General features: G+C 48.9%; 2 protein-coding genes across 2 annotated transcripts; both read right to left on the bottom strand.

The window, feature by feature from the left end:
- Nucleotides 1-727: 727 nt before the first annotated feature.
- Nucleotides 728-3,126, bottom strand: CALHM1 (calcium homeostasis modulator 1). The gene is made up of 2 exons (XM_051799579.1): nt 2,578-3,126; nt 728-1,195 (listed from the first exon to the last, which is right to left on the bottom strand). Exons 1-2 carry the CDS (start codon nt 3,124-3,126, stop codon nt 728-730), a joined length of 1,017 nt encoding a protein of 338 aa, XP_051655539.1.
- Nucleotides 3,127-8,523: 5,397 nt separating this feature from the next.
- On the bottom strand, nt 8,524-11,382 carry CALHM3 (calcium homeostasis modulator 3). Its single transcript, XM_051799577.1, has 3 exons — nt 11,093-11,382; nt 9,929-10,184; nt 8,524-8,985 (listed from the first exon to the last, which is right to left on the bottom strand). Exons 1-3 carry the CDS (start codon nt 11,380-11,382, stop codon nt 8,524-8,526), a joined length of 1,008 nt encoding a protein of 335 aa, XP_051655537.1.
- Nucleotides 11,383-14,815: the final 3,433 nt, after the last annotated feature.

The following is a 14,815-nucleotide window of genomic DNA, read 5'->3' as shown; positions in this document are numbered from 1 at the left end:
AATGATAACTGTTCTCCTTGTCTAGACATTTCCTTCAAGGACCATCTCTGTGGACTCCTTGTTGAATAGTCCCTATGACACTAATCATGCTGTTCCTGTCACATGTAGTGGCATATGGGATATTCTTTCACTAGCTCATTGCTTGGGTCAAATTTATTTTAAAGCCTTTCTTGCCCTGGAAGCTGTGTGTCTGTGGGGATGTAGTATGTGGAAGAATGTGCAGAATGGGAAGACTTTTAGGGTTTCGTGACTTGGCAGGAGAAAGGGACACCCCCAGCTTTTTTCTCCACCAGGGGATTTTTAATACTGCCTAAACCCACATGCTCTTCTCAGTGCCAAGCACATCATAATAGAGAGGAAGTTTTGCACATCTGGTCGTGTCTCTCTTGGCAACCACCACAACACCAACCTGGTGCTTGGTGGTGTGGGACACACGGCACATCTGACTACCACACTGCACCCTTCAGCATCCTCAGGGCTCATCCATCATGACCTTGCATAGCTGTCCTGCTTGGCACAAAACTCATTGCCTGAATTACCAATGCTTGTAGGATTGGATGTGAGAGGAGATGGGATGGCACCAGCACCATTGAGGCTTTGGGTGCCTGTTTCCCTGCAGCTGCTGTGGTGCCAGCCCTTGCCTCTGCCTGGCTTGAATGCCCTGTCTGTCCCCTCTGCAGCCCATCTCCCAGAAGTGCAATTTGCCTCTACATAGCCCTGCACCCCTTCACACCAAGCTGTAGTAGGCAGCTGTCTCCCTTCGGGGTGTTGAGGGGTGCACGGGGGGCTGCCCTTCTCCTGCCCAGCCATTTCCACTGGGGAGGGCAGGTGGGTGAAGGTGTAATGGGGGCTTGCATCTGTGCCAGCTCTTCAGGGCCATGTTCATGGTACCACGGTCAGTGATGCCCAAGAGCTTCTTGGAAGCTTCCCCAGCATCCTCAGAGGTTTTCCTGGGCAAGTGACAGCGAGCAGCCACCAGGTCCGTGCTCATGCCCTCAAAGAACTGCTGGATGCAGATCTTGGCAAAGCTCCTGGCATGCTCCGCACACGTCTCGTCGAACAGCTTGCGCTCGATGTCGATGTAGTGGGACCAGTATCTGCTCTTCAGGAAGGCGGCCTGGCTGAAGCAGGGCCGAAGGGATCTGACCAAGAAAGCCAGCGTGGTCATCAGCAGCACAAAGCACCAGCCCAGGGCCTGCAGGGATGAGGGGGAACCAGACCCATCAGAGATAGGCAGAGCACATGCCCGGCACTTCCCACCAGGAGCCCCGGGCTGTGAACAAACCTGGCTCCCCTTTGGGCCGTTTGACATTTGGCTGTGTTTACACTGCAAGCTGGATGAGGAGACCACATCAGTGCATCTATGCTGAAATTTTGTTCAGTGCACCCACATAGGCAGCACCTCTTGCTTCTCACCTCGTAGAGCATCAGCAGGCAGTGACCATAAATAACACCAGGCTGAATCCTGTGTCCAGCCCTTGGTCCTGCCTCCGATACGACCACACCTCACTTGGGTCTAGGACAGTCTGTGTCCTCTGACTTGCAGTATCGTTCCAGATACTCTGTGTTTATGCAGCTGTCTAACTCTTTTTCCAAGCTGTTGGACTCAGTAACATCTACTGTGAGCGAGCAGCAGTGACAGCTCCCCTGTTAATGGGGTCTGACAGGAAGGGTGAGATGAGGGCACAGCCAGGACCAGTATGTCTTGTTCACCATCAGTCTTGGCTCAGGCTGCTGCCAGGCTGTGCAGGCAGAGCTTGTGAGGGTGAACCCCCCTGTAAATGCATCCCCCTAAAAGAGCACCTGAGATGGGGGTGTTTAGGTGGGACCTCTTGTTTTGTAGCTCCCAATGTTTCCCAGCAGCTGGTAATTGGGGTCTACCCAAGAAAATCTGCGTTGTGTCTTTGGAGAAGTCCCTGTGGCTCCATTTCTCTTAAATGGGATAACAACCCCTGTCTGCTCTAAAGAAATCAGGCAAAAGAGCTGCTTTTAAACAGGAATACATGAGTGACAGGTAGGTCAGACCATCCAGCACGACCAGAAGCCGAGGGCTTGAGAGGAATTAAACACAGGACAAGCAGTTAGTGGCACATCTTCATTTGTGGTTCCCTGGGATGGTTAATAAACACACACAGGCTATTCCCATGCAAGTGGCAGAGGCAAGTGGCATAGATGGTTATCATCCTGTTGCTTTCACATGTTATAATAAGAAGCAAGAGTAACTGCAGGCAATGGAAAAGCCTGCCAGCTACTGAGTAACATCCACATCAGACCCTTCTGAACTTGCTCTGAATAAATCCCTGGATATGGTTTGGCTGTGTGTCACTGCCCTGCAGCCCCAGGCTGCCCAGGCAGGAGAGGGTACCAAATTATAAGGACAACCTACAGCTACAGCCTCTGCACCACACTGGAGGCATAACTCTGCAGAGCTGAGTCTGAACACCTTGTACCCCTGCGAAATCACCAGTCTCTCCTTCTGCGGTTTGATTTCAACAAGGAGATTCCATCAAGGGAAACTAAGGCTGGCAGTGCCAAACCCCAAACCACCAGTGAGGGCACTGCCACAATGCCTCTTACCTGTGAGATGCAGCGCAGGTACCTGACAGCCACTTCATTGGCAATGAGCTCCTGTCCATTGTAGATCTCCTTGCAGGGGATTTGGGCAAGGACCCGCTGTACCTCCCCTTGGGAGAGGAGGGGGTGGCTGGCATTGCCCAGGGTCTCCACAGGCACGGAGGTGCAGAAGGCACAGGTGATGCACTTGCCATCCAGCAGTGTCACCGAGACCCAGATGGCGGGGGCGATCATGGCCCGCTGTGCCATGGAGCAGAACATGTAGCGCAGCACAGCCGGGTCCTTCCCTCGCTGGCCCTGCGGCCGCCTCCACTCCTCTGCCAGCATGGAGATGTTGTTGTTCAGCACAAAGCCCAGCAGGAACAGGATGAATGGGGGCACCAGGAGGATGCCCAGCCCATAGGCCATGTTGTAGTGTGGCAGGCAGGGGCAGTTGAAATCAAAGGCTGAGTACATCTGGGTGCTGGCAAGGGCCATGATCCCACAGATGCCGTTCATGAAGGATTCCTGGTTGGACTGGAAGAACTGAAAGATCATTCGAAACTTGTCCATCTTCCCTCGATTCCTCTTCCCACTGAGGTCCAATCTGTGGCCTCAGTTTACTTCATTCTTTCAGATTTCCTCTTCAAAAATGGGCATCACCAAGTCTCTGTGCAGTTCACTGTTTCATTCATGCACTCTTACAGCCCTAATACTTAAAAATAATTTTTTCTGATGATTTTGCTGCTTGCAAAAGTTCAGAATTTGTTTCCTCCTGCTCTTCTTTGGATCTATGGGACCTGTTTTTTTTCTGGTTTGCAAAACCTGAGTTTTTTCTTCCCCACATCCCCATTTCTGCAGTCTCCCAGCTACCAGTCCCCTTGGCTGGAGGGTGCAAGTGTTACCCTGGCTGTGTCCTCTCCAAAGCACTCTGTGCCCTGGGTACATGTAGAATTGGTTGATTGGCCTCTGTGAACCTGTTTGCAAATGCAGGAGGTGGGTGCTCCTCCCAGGACTGAAAGGAACACTCCACGTCTGCAGTGCTGACACACATGGAAAAGTGAGATGCTAGAACTTCCCCCCTCCCTCCATGCCTGCATTGCCTCAGCAACATCTAATGCAAGCACCTTGCAGATTTTCCAGCCCCCTCTTCTGTACCTGCTTCACTGGGAAATACCTCTTCTGTTTTGTTCCGCAGAGTGAAGGGAAAAGGGAAAGCAGAGGAAGGAGATGTAAAGCTCCTGATGCTCTCTATCTGTATTGCCGAGGTCTGTCAGTGGCTCCTTTCCACCTTGCAAACATCCACATTTCAGGCAGACACTTGTAGCTCCCTGTTTTTGACAGTCCTGTGCCCTCAGGGCTTGCTAAAATATCCTTCAAACCCTGGCTGAAATAGTCTGGAAACACCCAGAGTCACATAGTGCTTGTCCTGGCTTTGGGAGTGGAGAAAAAGGGTACAGAAAGGAGAGAGGGCTGCAGGTGGATCCTGCTGAAAGCATCTGAGCCCTGGGTACCTTTGCCTTCTCAGGAGATGCTCCCTGCCCAGTAGGGCTCTGAGATTCATGTTTTTCCCTCAGATTTCTTCTTTTCAACCACTTTCAATGATCATTTCTGAAGGGCTTGAGTGCACTTTGCTCTGAATGGCAGTGATGGAGGTGGAATGATTTTCTTGCAGCTACCTCTTGTGGGTATAACCCCAACCCCTTGATGAATCCTGGATGTGCAGGAACTGGGAACACAACAAGGATGTGCAAATCCTGCCAGTGACTGCTCTGGCCCAAGGGCAGCTGCTATTCCCCAAAGGAATGTTTCCCTCTATGTTTCCCAGAGGTACCAGATCACCTGTAGGCATGGACTGTGCAGAACCCTTCCTGCCCATCAGGTCAGCAGATAGCAGGAGACCCGGAGGCTGAGGATGCAGTGGAGCTCCTGTTCCTCTAAAGATCACTTGAATCCTTCTGGGAAGGGCAGACCAAGGGCAACCTGAGACAGCAATGTGCATCCATTCAGCAGGAGAGGCTGGGATTTGGCTATATGCCTTGGCCCAAGGCTAAGGTGTCTAAGGACGTGTTTCCCATGCCGCCAGTGCATAGTGCAGTGAAAACTTGTTGCTGTCAACTCTGCAGACCCGGGGGCACACTTGCCAACATAGATCTGACCAGACAGACTCCTCCCCAGCTTGCCAGAACTGAGGCAAACACTAATGACATGTGATTGCTTGTAGTTAGGCCAGGCTTATCTCCTACAGGACAAATCCAAAAGAAATGGATGGTGTTGGTAGTGTTCTCCTGCATCTCTATTTCCAGTTCACAAAGCAGCCTTGGTGTACTAGATTGCTCCCTAAAGCTGGCCAAAAGATGGGGGATTACAGGGACTGCGAGTGGCCATAAACCAGATAGTTGCAGGCAGTCCAGGCACCAACTGTGCTGTTGACATGAGTATCAAGATACATCTGACTGGACACTAGCATGGCTGCATTGGTGGCTGTGGGGTGTGTCACCAAGGAAGGCAAGCTGTACAAAGGTGGGTGGCACACGGGAGAAGTTTTCCCCAAAGTTTTGCAGTTTGTCAGTACAGAGGTGGGAAGCCAAACCAGGTGTTTTGACCATTAGTCAGCGCTGAAGTTTCTGATGTCTCCCCCACAACAGCCCTGGGGCTCAGCTGATGAAGCTGAATTCACCTCACAACACACCACAGAGGTGAGCACAAAGCACGTGGGTAATACCTGAGCAGTCTTAGCTTTGCCTGCTGTGCAGAGGTTAATTGCATGATCTCATCAAATGGGAAGAGATTTTGCTGCATGAATACAGATGAGGCTTATTGTATTGCTAGCTAAGAGCTCAGGCTGGCTTCCCTATTCACCTGGTGAGTGGCTTTTTGAAGGGCAGTTCCCATCAAAGCATGTGTGAATCAACCTTGTAAAAAGCAGAGAGCTTTTTGATCTCCAGGAAGACTCTGCCTTTCATTAAATATGAATGAAGGGTCTGAGTCTGCTTGGTGTGCAGCACTAGCAGTTTTCACTGAAGCCAGCAATAGGTCAGTGGGAATCAATAAAGAGCCCATAGAAGCCAATACCTGGGTCTCTCTTTCCACGTTGCCTTGTTAGGGAGGACTTTGTTTCCATGAGCTTCCCAACAGCAAGTTCACTCCAACTGATTTGCAAGAGGAGTCAGAGCTGATGCTTCCTTCCACAACCCTAACCTGCTTGTGCTTTGGAAACCAGGTCCTGGAAGAGAGGGTACATGCCCAAGTCCTTCCTCCCTTGGGGTCCTGCACCTGGATGCCAAGACAGAGTCCAAGCTGTGAAGTTGAGGAGGGCTTTGCATGTCCCAGTCAGTGTGGGATATGGAGAGGAGGGGCATGAAAGCAGTAACAATTGCCCTCAGGAGAGTTTGGAAAGTGACTGGGGAAATGCCTTTGCAGTCAGCCCCGCTGTTTCACAGGCTCTTGGCAGATGAGGATCCCTGAGGGCGTCAGACATATCTGTAGGTCAGGCACCAGAACAGCCCAGAGAGACAGAGCTGCTAAAGTTTGTGAACAGCCCTCTCTGCCCCAACTTCCACAGGAGGGCACACACTCTTTGTGTGGCTTGTGGGAAGGGACCTCAGGAGATTGTCTGGTCCACTCCCACTGCACAAAGCACATTCAGGATCACATCTCATTGAGTTGTGAATGTTTCTATGGATGATGGTGCCCCAGTCTCTATGGGCAGCCTGTTCCATCACCCTCAAAATAAATGTTTTCCTCTATTTAAATGGAATTTCCTGTATTTGGGGTTTGTGCCTGTTGCCTCTTGTCCTGCCGTGGAGTGCCAGATCCACTTTCCACAGTGGAGGAGAGTTCTTTGGCTTCAGAAGGAAACACAGGAGGCTGTGAGGAATGAACACCCATGGCCCCATCCAACTGGAGCTATTCCATGACCAGACTGATCCTCCCAGAAGCATATGAGCCTTTGTAGACCTGCAAAATCTACAGCAGCACCCCTAAATCCTCCTGTTTTCTCAATCCTGGTACAGATAACAGATCTGTTCCTCTTCCCCTTTTTTGCATTTCATATTTTGTGGCCACCCTGGGATGACTTCAAACTTGAGAACATGGAAAGCAGCATGCAAAGGGAGCTGCAGACCTCTGCTCTGAGCAGATTAGGAAAATAGTCAATTTGACTAGTATGGAGTGGTGAGTCCGAACTGAGTCACGGCCTCAGATTTGTGATATTGTGTCTGATAAAAGTAAACCAGAGACAAAATTCAAAATGCAATGCTGATTTTAAACAAGAACTTGGAAGCTCCCTGGATCTAAAGAGCTCCTGATGGGAAGACCACTCTTTTATTCCCAGCCAGTATAGGCCACAGCTGGCTTTGTGCACTCTCTGAGCACATCCAAGAGAGCTCAAGGATTCAGCCAGAGCTGATTTTGCTATGCAAATAAGAAAAGCTCTGCAGCCCATCTCTCTGTGCCCTGCAGCTCCTGACTGGGTCTTGGATGGCAGAGGGATGCAGCTGCCCACAGGTGGGCCATGGAATTATTTGTCCTCCCAGTGCTTTGCCAAGTACCTCCTCCTTCTCTGACCCATGCATACAACCATCCTGGGGAGAAGACGACCCACCTGCCAATAGCTTCACAAGTTAATTTGGGACATTAATATATATGTTTTCATCTTGATCCCTCAATTTGGATTTAGTCCCAAAGTGTCTTTGCCTCTTTCCCACCCTCTTCTTTCCACCTGGAAGCCCTGCTTGCCCCATCTATCCATGTATGCCCAAGAAGACATTTATTCTTCACCCCCCTCCTAATAGCCCCTCCACCTTACACCCCTCGCTCCCACAGACAAAGTGAACATCAGTGTGAGGCTCAGCCTGGAGGAATAGATGTGTCTGGACTGGGTTAGTTTGCAGTAAAGGCTTTAATGAATCCAAGCAGCAACACTAGACAGAAATATCAGTCACACTGGCACCACAGTTGGCCCCATGTACAAAAGGGGCTGGAAAAGGAAGGTAAGAAAACAACCAGCATTAGAGGCTCAGAGATAAGGTTACAATCAGTTTTTAACTATGGATGGAAATGCCCAAATAGGTGTTGCAAGGATGATCCTTTGGATAGATTGGTTTGTATTCAATTGTAGCAGGAGAGTGTTTAAAATCTTTGTTCAGACTTCTCAGGCAGAGTCAGTGTGTCCTTTCTGTGGCTCAGCATCAGTGCTTAGAGCAGGTTCCTGAACCCCAGCACAGTCCCGTGCCTCTGTATGTGTTAAGCAAAGCCTCCATCTCCTTTTCCTTCCGCAAATCCAACCCAATCCAACCTATTCTTATTCAGGGGTATCTTCAATTCAAGTTATGCTGCTCCACGAATTTCAGTGTGTTGCCATATTTTATTTTTAAAATGCATGGAAGTATTGACGGGTTGTTAGAGGGAGGCAGAACAGTTTGGCAGCTGGGTTGGGGGGCAGCCAGAGCTTTCAGCAAATGGGAAGATGTTGGAGGTGGTTTTGCCTTTTTGAGTAAACGTGTTGGTGTGGTACTAAAAGAATTGCCAATTAAATAATTTCTGAGTCAGCACTGCTAACCCTCTGAGCCAGGTTTCACTGGAATGGGCAGGAGCTCCTCACACCTCTGTGAGGCTGCCACTCCAGCTGGTTTGTGTACACAGCCAGATGTTGCTCCCTTGATTAAATCCTTCCTAAAGCCAGAATGGTTTTATTACAGCTGTAAGGACCTTCAAACTCTTTAATATGGCAAAAGTGCCACACAGATCCCTTGGCTGAGAAATGTCATTAACAGTGACTGAGTCCTGGACCTTTGGATCCTCAGAGTTCGTTTATTTTGGAGGTTTTGCCAGGCATGCCCTGAAGCAGAGCCTTTGGAGTTGGGGTTTTGGAGGAAGGTGTGATCACCACTATCATCTGCCCACTGGTCCTTGCTTTGAGCAGAGACTTGGCAGGACTCCTTCAGTGTCTGCGGGACAAAGCCCCCTTTACACATTGGTGTGCTGGGGGAACTTGGAGCAGGTTCTGGGGCTGTCTGCCCAGGGCAGAGGGGATCTCTCTCGCCCCAGAGGATGTCTCTGGGTTGCCTGACTGACATCCAGGGGAGGCTTGTCATAGTACCATGTTTTCAGAAGTTTGTTCACCTGGTCCTGATCTGTGATGCCCTGGAGAAGATCTTCCTCTCCTTCATCCCTCTCTCCCTCCCTAGGCAAGCTGAAGTTGTGCAGTTTGATCTCTTGCCGCATGCTTTCAAAGAAGTGGAGGATGCATTTGTGAGCAAAGAGACGGCTGTGTTCACAGCAGGTTTCCTCAAATATCTTTTGCTCGATGTCGATGTAGTTGCTCCAGTGACGTGCCTGCAGGAGGCTGGCCTGGTTGAAGCAAGGTCTGAGCCAGCGGGCAAGGAAAGCTGCTACGATAAGGATCAACAAAATGCTCCAGCCAAGTGCCTGGATGATAAGAAATAAGCTGTGAGCAAGACACACACAAGGACAGGCACAAGCTGTTTGCCTGTATCAGCAAGACAGGAGTTCGTGTGGCTGGAGGGGAGATGTGGCATATCTGAACTCCTGTCTTTGATCTGCCCCTGAAGTCCAGCACCCCCATCTGCACTCAGAGGGTTGGTGTAATCTCATTCCAGAAAATATAGGATATTTATCTGTCCATCAGTCGCTCAGTAAGGATAAGTGTTTGCAAAGTTAGCCTGGAGCAGATAGGCATTTGCTTTGAGCATGGGAGTGCCCCAGGGAAAGGGGACTCTTTTCGTTCTCCAGTGAGATGCTCATCTGCTACCTACACTGGCTCCAGGGCCCAGGAGTCCTCACAGCAGGGTGAAGACAGCCCAGACTACATGCAGCTCCCTCTGGTAAGAGGAAAGAGCTTGTTTTCAATGACCTCCCACCAGTCCCCATCCCTGACATGGCACTCCTGTACCAAGAACAGAATCCAGTCAGGGCTCCACTCCCCATCATGTCCTGTTCTATCATTCCTGAGCAAGCTGTTTTCATCTGTCTATGCTTGCACTGTCCTTAAAACAGCAGGTCCCGTCTGCAAGGTTAGAAGTTAGAAAGAACTTCTGACATCGGACAGTGCCTTTGGAGACATCTACATTCCTTACATCCTGCTTTTTGTTATTGGGGTTTAGAAGCTGCTGGTTCTTCTAGAAAGAAAGTTCTGTCAGTTAAACCATATGTTGTTTCCTTCCTTTTCCCTGCCTGAGTGACTTGAGATTATCGCTGAGGGTAGCAGTACTTTAAGGCATAAAGAAGCACATAACAGCCTTGCTCCCAGCCTGACCATGGTGAAGTGGAGACAAATGAAGGAAGAGCAGAAGCAGATGCCACAGGCCTGGGCACCTCACTGACATGAGGGGCTCTGCCAGCAGTGACCTACCTGGGACCAGCAGCGCAGGTACCTGGACACTGCCTTGTGGGACGTGTTGTTCCTCATGAGTTCGTCGTCCTTGCAGGGCACTTTGGCCAGCAGCTGCTCCACCTGCACTGGGGTGACATTGGCAAAGCCCACAAACTTCTCGGGATCCATGGAGCCACTGAAAGCACAGATCAGGCATTTGCCATCCAGAAGGGTGACTATGATCCAGACAACAGGGGCAACCATGGCTCGCTGCACGATGGAGGAACACATGTACCTGGGGCAAGAGAGAGAGAGGTGAGTGGGGAAATGCTGGAAGCTTTCTCCTCATCCAGAGCCTTGATGAATGCAGGCTGTTCCATGCTAAGCAGCCCTCTCGGAGCCAGGGAACTGACTCCCACGACTCTCCCCAGCATTGTCCCAGTTGATGCTTCTTGTGCTCTGGGATGTCTTTGTTGGTGCTGCCTCCCAGTGAAACCTGCATCAGCACGTGGCAGTGCTCTGTGTGCTGCCTGCATTCAATCAGTGTATGGTCTCCTCATTACGTGCTTGCCTTGACTGTACACTCATGTCTCCCATGCACAGATCCTTATCAGCTCTCCCTTGTCTTCCACATTCACACTTTCTTTTCTCATCAGTTCAGTTTCTACCTGGAAAATTCCTTTTCTCTGTAGCCTTTCTTGCTACACACTGAACCAACCTGTGTTCTCCACAAAACTTTGTATATAACAAATGGAATGCGATTCTCCTCTCCTTTCCACCAGTGTAAGTCAGTAAAAACTCAACTGAAGGGAGGGAAACCACAAGCCTAACGATAAGAAAATGACACACCTTCTGCACATTTAAATAGAAATGCCTCATCTTTTTGCACATGGAAGCCCCAGGAAGCCCCAGGAGACATCCTGTGAGTGCATGAGAAGGCAAGCAGCAACACAGTTTCCCAGGGTGATGTCACAAATCCAGGTGTTGAGGTACTCCTGCTCTCCTTTGCTGGGATGGGATAGACTGCCTTCATTTCTGCTGGAGTAAATGCATTTGCCAAGCCTCTGCCCCTCCAGGCTCATGGAGAAAGGTCTCAGGAGATGAGCTTACGAGAAAGTTAATTACCAGGAGGATCAAAGCTATGGAGAGAGACAACTAAGCAGGAGGTGAAAAGAGGGATGCCACTCCCACTGCAAACCCCACCTGATGACAGCTAGGTCCTTCTTTCTGTGCCCCTGTGGTCTCCTCCACTCATCCAGCATCACCAGGGACTGTCTGTTGAGGATGAGGCCGCATAGGAAGAGGATGATGGGGGGTATGAACATGATCCCCAAGCCGTATGCCATGTTGTACCGGGGCAGGCAGGGGCAGCTGAATTCAAAGCAAGTATACATCTTCACACTAGCCAGGGCTAACAGCCCACAGATCCCATTCATTACAGACTCCGAGTTGGACTGGAAGTACTGGAAGATCATCCGGAAACGGTCCATCATGTTATTTTGGCAGGGGGTGCTCCTACTGGAAAATCCCTGGGCTGCCCAGAATAGCCTGTCTCCCTTTGCCTCTCCTTCTGCTGCCACAGGGCAGGGGACGCAGCTCAGCCCTCAGTCAGCCAGGGCAGGAGGATGAGGATGGAAGAGATCTGCTGTGGCAGACGGATAAACCCTGTGCTGGGGCTTCCCCACTGGCACACGGTTTTCACAGGTCTGTCTCTCGCCCAGTGCTTGCCTTCTGGAGTGGTTGGTAGCATTTCTATGTGAGGTGATGGATACAGCCTCCAGCAGCTTTTTTTTCCACTTTGTTTTTCATTTTCAGGGCTGTCCCACGTGCTAGCCAGTGACAGCCTCCAGTAGTGCTGGGTCCCTCCCTCCTGGAGGTGGTAACTCTCAGTGGAGAGCCATTGGTGGATGCCTGTGAGCTGCTCTCTCTGCTGAATGAGGGCTGTTGAGTGATTCATCAACCAGGAGAAATCAGGTAAGTCAAAAGTGCTTATCTGTGTTACTGCTGCTGCCTCGTTTCTCTTTGGTGACTCAAGTCCCCAACTCTGAGTGGGGCAGGGGGAAGGCAGGGAGCACAGCCTGGCCCTGACCACACCACATCACTGTGAGCTCTGATTTCCCTATGAAAATAGGTTGAAAGGACCAACCCTTCAGTCAGAAGGCTTTAAGAATCATTTCCAAAGCCTGGAATGGGACTTTGGGACACATCCTATAGGTACTGTGAATTTGTACCACACTTATGTGTCTGAGCCCCTTGCACTGGGGCACTTCTTGCTCCCCATCAGAGGGCACAGTGCAATCAGAGCAGTTGGCTCTTTTGTTCCATAGTACTGGATCATCATCTTCTGTCCATTTTAAATATCCCGAAGGCAGTTCATCTTTTCCTCTCAAAAGCTCATTTTACAGATAAATACAACTCATTGACTCTGCTCCTTTTTGTGCCTCTGCTGCTGGCTGTGGAGTTACCCTGGGATAAACCAGGATGCAGAACTAGCCCAGCATATTCACTGTAGCAGATGGCTATGAAATTGGTTTAGTTCTGAATGTCTCTTCCTTTCTAATGTCTTGGGTCATTAAATGCCACACAGAGATGCCATCTCCACATGGTGTTTGGTTAAAGCTAACACTGCATGGCCACAAAGAGCAGGTACTGAGCAATGTGTATTCCTTGCCTCAGTTTCCCTTTATGGAGTTAAGTGTGGATCTGCACGGTCCAGGTGCTGGGAGGATGTGTAAGTTACTGCTGAAATGCCACATCCCGTGAGAGCACCTACGCTTTCCCAGGTCACCATGGGAGGACTGTGTTCCAGTCTCTGGTTTTGGCATCTCTCAGCTGGTAAACTGGATAACTCCTTCCACCTGGCTGTGTTTATTGAGAGGACAAGGGTTAATGCTTTTTCAAGGTTTAGAGGAAATATGTAATCTGTGTTTGAGTGAAGGCCATTAACACTGTAAATGGCCTTTACCAGCAGCAGTGCCTGCAGACAAGTACCTTGTTCCTCTGTCATTCAGGTGAGCCTGTTTCTAATCCCTGGGCACATGGGTAGACACCTTGAGAGCTTGCCTGTATTTGACTACGAGGTTGAAACTAAGCTTTATTTTCTATGACCTTTTCAGACAATTTCAGTCCTCCATTGGTATGTGAGGGCAGTGGTGCAATATCACTGCCTTCATCTCCAAACCTGTCAGAGGATTTTACCCCTCACTGCCTGGAAATCTTTCAGCATCTTCAGTGATCACAGCAGAAGTTAACTTCTGTTTCAACTGCTTGTGAAGAAGGAAATATACTGTATGCAGTATTTCCTTCCATGCAAACTCCTGATGGTCACTGGCAGCAGAGAAAAATTACAGCTCTCTTGGCTCTGGGGGGCAGGGACCACCTGAATCCATGATTCTGTGAATATGAGTACTTTTCCACAGCTGTGTACTCTACCCAGGCTAAGCAAATAATGAGTAATGACCATTAAATGATTAATGAGATGCTAGCAAAAATAATGGCAGCATTGTGAAATGTAGTTTGTCTCCACTAATGATGTTCTCTGGAGGTTAGATACTCCTGTGTTCTGCCTTGTAACTTCATTAAAGCATCAACATGCAGCTGACTGCTGGTGAGAAAATATATGGCTTACTTATTGTTGTTCTTCTTAAGAACTCGTTATATACTGCACTCCTGGCCATTAGCACTTTGCTTTCTGGCTTATGTAGAAGCCTCATTTTCTGATCTCTGCATTAGCCCAACCTTGACATAATTCACACCATTTCTGACTGAGATAGCTTTTTGCAAGGCCATTTATCTGCTTGGCTTGGAGCTGATGCTACAGTGACATCATTTGAGATGGAGTCTCTTCTCACCTTGAGAGTGAATTAAGAAATCCTAATCCATTAATATCCCAGCTCAGTGATTTTTCAGCTTTTTTTGATTTGCTAATGCTCACATATCTACCAACAGAAGTGCAGGCACCAAAAGCAGATTTAAGATTGCTGAAATTTAACTAACTTTTCTTGTGTATTTCGTTTGTTTTATTTTAGTGAGGTTTTTTTTTTGTTTGTTCTGGGTTTGTTTTGTTTTCTCAGACTCTTAAAATGAAGTTTCAGCCCTGGTGAATTCACAGTTTAAAGGCCGAAAACCACAGATAAACTTTTCTTGAGAGATCAGTTTGTTTTCAGTTTGCAGAGATGTCACAGAGACTGTTTAGGTGTTTAAAAGGAAATGGAAGTTAAATGATGAAACACATCTCAGTGCCATGACCCTGGGTCTCTGCAGCCATTGGGATTTGGGACTAACACAGTCCTTGTCCAGTGTGAGTACTCGAGGAAGCAGACCATATCCTTCAATAACTGGATTCACGGCTTTTAACTCAAAATGTTTGTCTGTGCTGTGGTGTTAGTTCACCAAACCCCTCAGGTAAGTCACATCAAAAAACTGATTCCACTACCTATTTTTTGTCGCTGTGCAGAGATGCCTCTGGTTAGTAGGTGCACTAGCACTTGACTTGTAGGTGCTGGCTGCCAGGGCTCAAATCCCAAGCACAGGTTAGTTTACTGTCACTCTTCTGGCTGTTTTGTTGAAATGACTGTAGCATAATAAAAACCTGGTTTAACACAACCATAGGGAATATGGCTTTATAAAATAACCTGCTGATTATGTCTTCATATCTCATTACAAGCTTTTTCCATGTTGACAGTCAAGAACATACGTCATATATGAAGTCAACTTTCTGTTAACTCTTGCCAGCAATTCAGGCAGCAACCACTTGGGGTACTGGATAAGGACTCTTGAATTTTCAAGATGTAATCCACAGCACAGACTTCTTAGAACACTCCCATAGCTACAGATACATTGTTATAACATGAATCTACCTGCACTGACTGTGATCATGGTTGAATTTGGTACTGGGATGCACAAACAATGATGTATGCGTTCCCT

Source organism: Manacus candei, unplaced genomic scaffold (genome assembly GCF_025592945.1).
Source record: "Manacus candei isolate 608988 ecotype Guabito, Panama unplaced genomic scaffold, ASM2559294v1 h1tg000050l, whole genome shotgun sequence".
Classification (NCBI taxonomy): domain Eukaryota; kingdom Metazoa; phylum Chordata; class Aves; order Passeriformes; family Pipridae; genus Manacus; species Manacus candei.
Note: the sequence above shows the minus strand (reverse complement) of the source record. Positions and strands in the feature narration are given on the sequence as shown.